The following is a 6,254-nucleotide window of genomic DNA, read 5'->3' as shown; positions in this document are numbered from 1 at the left end:
TAATATTTGAATATCTTTTCGTTTATTAACAAAAGTATTATATGAAAAGACAAGAAAAGGCATGTGAATATTTTGGAATTAGTTGCATGAATTGGTCATAAAATGAAGTTTCAATGAGTGTCAACGAGATCTTTCAGGAATGTAATAATGTTTGTTTTGGAAAGCAGTGGCTTTCTTCATGGTGTCTTGCTATGGACACCATGCCTGTTCAATATTTTATGTATATGTTCCTTTTTTTACATCTTAAAGAATTGTGTGGTGTGCTCTTTGAGTCTTCTTGGCTGGAAAGACACTTTTAAGCAGAGTAGCCACAGCACTAAATTGTCTCCACTTATTGACAATTTGTCTACCAGTGGACAGATGAATATCTAAGCTCGTTGAGATAACATTGTAACCTTTTCCAGCATTATAAAACGTAACCATTCTTGATTGCAGAACATCTGAGGACTCTCTTTTGCAAGACATTGTCCACATCAACAGGTGCTTTTTGTGAATAGCAAACTCAAAACGTTTGAGTGCTTTGTATCCGTCAAAGTAGCTTTAACCAACACCTCCAATCTTGTTTCATTATTTAGACACCAGGTTTTCTAATTTCCAACTCGAATTAGCTTTTCTTAAGGGTTCCAATACTTTTTCTTTCTACTTTACAGCTTTATCCAACAGAGTTAAACACAATTTTGCTCTTCAAACCTCAGCTTACCATTGTCAGTGCTTTCAGAACGTTTCATACTTTTTAAATGTAACTCTGTATACATCCTCAGACGTAAGAACCCGGCAGTGAGTGTACAGGAAACCAAAATAGCAGGAGGAAGCAAGCAATGAGGGTGAACGAGCAACGTTTAGTGCTGTGAGAGAGAAAGATCAAGAAAGACTGTGAAATCAATAGGTGAGATGGACGGTCCAAGAAGGCTATACGCCAATTGATTACAATATTGGCTATGTATAAGGCGTAAGTGAAATCGGTGGATGAAGAGTCAATAAGTGCATGGGATGAGCAGAGCTGAAACCTACATTTATCATCAGAATGGGACTCACTCAATTCATCATTACTTTCTTAGTTCTATGTTCATCCGTTCACAGCAAAGACGAGACAGGTAAAGTTTAAACTTTACATTATATTACATCGAATGACCACATCACAGATCATACTTCGCACGTGTGACACATTGTAAAGCACACAGACAGATATGTAAAGAGATCTATAAATATATTAACAGAAGTATTGCAAAAATCACTTCTTGACCTTTATGTAAACCATTTACAAAAAGCACTCGCATATATTTTTATTTTTGGGGGGTGAAAGTAGCAGATGAATTTTGCCCCATGTAATGACTGAGTGCTGCTCAGGCACGGTACAAGTGGTGCAGCTGGTGTCCCAGTGGTTCAGGGGGGCTGTTGATGCCTGTGGCCCCCATGGGCCACATGGGGCCCTTCCCAGTTGTGTCAATACTGCTGACACCAGTTACGGGGATATTGAGTCACGGCGGCAGGGAGGGAACATTTGTTACTTACCCAAATATCTACATGTGTGTAAAATTTATTAATTAAAGAATAATTACGTACAGCATCTAAAGTGCAAAATGAACAAAATGCCTGAGGTTCTGTTACTTAATCTATTTAATATAAATATAACAGAATGTACTGCATTATTTTAAAATTGTATTTAAGGAGCGGTCCTCAGCCCACCCTCAGTTATCACCCCAGGTCCCATTTTTACTTACGTCCATAACACAAGAAATAGTTCCACATTCTTGGACGTTTTTTGGTAGATGGATATTAATGTGGCAACTGAAACTGTAGACCAGGCATAGGCAACCTTCGGCACTCCAGATGTTTTGGACTACACCTACCATGTATCTTTGCTAGCATTTTGGGTGTGAGAGCATTGTGGGGGAATTAGTCCACAACATCTGGAGTGCCGAAGGTTGCCTGTCCCTGCTGTAGACCATAGTGTTGATTTTGGCAAAAGTATTTATTTTCCACATTAACCCTCAGTCTTCCATATCCTCAGTTTTTAAATATAGCATCTTGTGCCTTTTAATATTCCTCATAACAACAAAATGTGTGTTTCTTAGACAATATATTTAGGTGCTTTCCATACAAATCTAGCTATATTTATATTCCCCCCCCCCCCCCCGGAGGCAGAATTGGGGGTGATGGAGACATTTTGTGAGAGTGATTGTAATGATACTGTATAATAACCAGTCTAAAACTGCTCTGAAATGGAATCGTCAGTAAGAGAATCTAGCCCACTCTTTTTGTAAATCTTACTAAAACTTGAGCGTTGAGTTGACTGCTGAATTAAGGGAACTTCCACTACCACAAAAAATTAATTAATAATAATAAAATAACATGTGGTCATAATGATATATGTTTTGTGATCTAACGTTTCTCATTAGTAGATTATCCTTGTTTGATGACTTTTATGCTATCCCATTGTAGGTGTCAGTGATATATAACTGCCAAATTACTGCTCAGAATGGTCACAGCGAGAAAGTATTTTTATTCTAGCGTTAGTGTTATCAGATCTTGCTGTTTCACACAGGGTAACATCGGAGCTTGCATGTGGGGCTGCCTGCAGGATACAGGCTCTAACCATGAGCTGGATTGAAAGACAGAACAATCTCTTTTAATTGGCCCAGTATTTATTAGGAGACTGTAAGAGTCTCTAAAATCAGGGGTAGACGACCTTTGGTACTACAGATGTTGTGGATAGCATCTCCTCTAATGCTTTGTCAACATTAGAATTGTAAGAGAATTATGGGAGATGTAGTACATAATATAAGGGTTGCGTACTCCTGCCTAAAAATGCTCCTTACAGAGATTGGCATGCCATGCTTGTACCAGACATTGCCGGAGCCATGGTAGTTGGGGAGTGGTAGTTGTAAGATTTTGGGCATTGCTGGAACTCTGCATTTGAGGACCCAATGGTCATGAATTATCCCTTTATTTACCTTTAAGAGGACTGAGCACAGAACGTACAGTGACCTGGTATGTAGACCAGGAGAAAATGGACCATGTAATAGAGGAAAAGGTAAACATACATAAAACATGCATACTCAGGAGAGCTAACGAAAGCCCCTTTGGAGCTTCCAGCTCTGTGTTGGAAGTAGTGGGGTCAGGGAGAAGCACCTAATGGACCTCAGGTAAGAAATCAAAATGTTCTCAAATGGTTTCATTACATACAATTGGGGTGGGGGAGAGGATGCACCAGGGCACTCCTGGCACCATAACCACTGCATGGCACTGTAAAATTGTCAACCAATCAGTGATCTCCCATTTAGCATTCAGCAAGCAGCCAAAACGTTTTCCATAATTAAAGGGACACTATAGGCAACAAAACAACTTCAGCTTAATTAAGTGGTTTTGGTGTATAGATCATGCCCCACCAGTCTCACTGCTCATTTCTCTGCCATTTAGGAGGTAAATTAATGTGTTTATGCAGCCCTAGTCACACCTCCCTGTATGTGACTTATACGCCCTTCCTAAACACTTCCTGTAAAAAGAGATGTAATGTTTAAACTTCCTTTCCTGATCATACATGGCAGCATTTACTCATGGGTTAGCTTCACTTGCTACCAGAACAACAAGGGAATCACTAGACACGAAGTCCCATTGCTGACCTCTGTTCTGATATTCAAGGTGATTCTTCTGCGTGTCCTACTATCTGGACTTTGCAGCCAATGTGGTGGCTTTAAGCTGTGGAGTCATCCTGTAAAATATGATACTGTAGCTTGTTTATGACAAACATTTGACTTAAAAAAAAATTCCCACGGTCACTGTACCCAGATCCATATGAGTTATGGTCACTCCTAGCATTGCATTGATGAAATAATTTTGGATTTTATGTTTTGACCCGTGTTAAAATCTTTACTGATTAAACAAACTGCAGTAGGATCTAAAAATCTCCATAGGCTCTGCCGTAAGTCTTTCATCACTATATGAAAATAAGGTCAGTGTAAGTTTGTGGTTGTTTGTTCTCATGAGGAGAAAGGAATATCTTCGACTATTCTACTTATTATGTGTCTCTTGCCACAATGTATCCTGTGCCTCTGGTTAACACCTGTTCATTGGTGTCTACTCTATTCCTGACCCTATAGTGCAAAACCCTCCATACAGGTGGAGGTCACACTAGGCACCAAAAATCTTTAAACCATTAAACCCTGCACTTCCGATCCACTATAAGAGTGTGGCTCCGCTAAGCGCTGAACAAAAAACTGGCATTTCAGATTTTTATAACTTTCTGTTTTTGTTGGGGTTGCGGATAGAGTTAGCATAGGGTTTCATTAATCTTAGAGGGACATCAGGACAAATAATAAATGCCTACGCAGCGGCTGCTGTTCTGAATCTGGGATATGTATATCCTGGTATTGTCATTTAGGCGCTCTGTCACACTGGGCATTATAAGGGAAAAAAGACCAAAACAATTACGTGGGGACCACAGCAGCATAACCATCACCAGATGTTTCCATTTTTTTACTGATTGAAATCCAGCACCTGGTATGGAGAAAACATGATGAAGACCCACTACCATTTGGTCAATGATCAACCTAGCTTCTGCAGTTTGTGCTGGCCAAGCTGCTGGATTTAGTGAATGGAATCAGTGGTGTGAGCTGGAGATGGATGGGCTAATTCGGCTTGTGTTAAATGTTAAGGTGTATTCCAATCAAGGTAGGGTGATCGAGAATACAGGGTAGTTGGCATGGGAACTGACTTCGAAAGATGTGTGCTCGGCAGGAAGAGCAGTGTAAACGAGGACTGTACGGGCAGAATGCACACTGGCTTTAAATAGAATTAGAATTAAAGGAACTCTCTAAGCAGCAGCTTGTTATATTTGAGTCATTGCTGATCTATCGTTTTCCTTTTCAAAAATTTCAACATAGCAGGGGAATCAGCAGAAAGATGTAATCTTTAGATATGGCTGAGAACAGGTCATTGGCAACTTTTGCTATAAAATAATATCTAAAAAAAACAATTAGGGCCTCACGTAAGAGAGTTTTCTTAGGGCAGGTGGAAATAGTACGCATAGATTTTTAATTTTTTTTTAGCAAGTATTAGTGTTAAAGGAACCTTGTGGCTGACTATATATACATAGTTAATGTAATAAAAAAAAAATAGAAATAATAAATTAAAAAAACTATGTTCTGCTGTCATCCAAGTACATCATATCCTCTCCACCCCTACAGATATTACCCCTAAAATTAGATTCTGACCCATACGTTATTGGGATCTGTCAACCTAAGTTCAACACCATAAACCTATAGATACAAGTGTATAGGAAGCAATATCACGTTAAAGAGACCCACCACCACCCCCTGATATTATTAGTCAGACAGCCCTAAAACAATACATTGGCCTGCCTTCTAGGATATCCAGGGTCTGACGGCCCAAAGTCAATATGTTATGTGTCAGACATATAATGCCAGAAAATAAGAATATTATTCTCGTACACACACTGCAGGTCACTGTAGGTGATGTCAGTACTTGTTAGAGCAGACTAAGAATGTCTGAAGGTTTTATATCCAAATGTGATATTTTTTAAATAATGCCTCAAAATGGAGGAACTATAAAAAGTTAATCGAGATATGGTATATAACATATAAAAAGTATAAAATTAAAACTGGGGAACTCACTATGGGGTTTTTGTTTGCTTTTGTATGTATAGAGGAACGTGGCTTTGTTAGATCCCCTAGGTTAGCATGGAATGTTGGAGCTAAAACATAGTTGCGACTATAAAAGGCTATATTGGTAAATAGAATAGACTTCGATAGTAGATCATCGTGCATATATACAACTACTCACTGTTAGGCATGGGTTGAGATTATAAGATAGGGGCTGGAGGAAGGTGGATGGGCAACAAAATTGGAGCTATGGTCTCCAGGAAAATCCCGGTCTTAGTCTAGGTGGGCATCAGAGCTAGCGGTCATGATCTTGGCATGGCAGGTAGAGGCACGTACGTAGTATGGTAACTTAAGAAAACAGTTCATTTAGGATTAACTGAGCATAAAAAGTAAAAAGAAAAAAATGAATGAAAAAGAATCCTGGTGGGAAAGTCAGGTGACTGTCATGCCAGAGGCTCCACTGGCAGCGGGGACAAACAGGACAAATTTGTCAGGATCCCAGGCTGGGGTGACATGTGTAAATGTCAGGCCTAAGGCAGTTAGGCCATTTCTGGGGCATCTAACACCCTGTGTTGAAAAATATTTTAATTAGTGGGGTAAAAGCCATTTCGGGGTAAATAAGGATTTTTTTCT

At 39.4% G+C, this 6,254-nt stretch overlaps 1 protein-coding gene across 1 annotated transcript in view; it reads left to right on the top strand.

The window, feature by feature from the left end:
* The first annotated feature begins 820 nt into the window (after positions 1–820).
* IL2RG (interleukin 2 receptor subunit gamma) overlaps positions 821–6,254 on the top strand; it is a 30,606-nt gene continuing 25,172 nt past the window's right edge. Inside the window, exon 1 of the mRNA XM_063431521.1 lies at positions 821–1,094. Coding sequence (XP_063287591.1) covers positions 1,025–1,094 — 70 coding nt within the window. The 5' untranslated portion in view covers positions 821–1,024. The remainder of the gene's footprint in view (positions 1,095–6,254) is intronic.

Source organism: Pelobates fuscus, chromosome 9 (genome assembly GCF_036172605.1).
Source record: "Pelobates fuscus isolate aPelFus1 chromosome 9, aPelFus1.pri, whole genome shotgun sequence".
NCBI lineage: Eukaryota > Metazoa > Chordata > Amphibia > Anura > Pelobatidae > Pelobates > Pelobates fuscus.
This window is presented reverse-complemented; position numbering and strand designations above follow the sequence as displayed.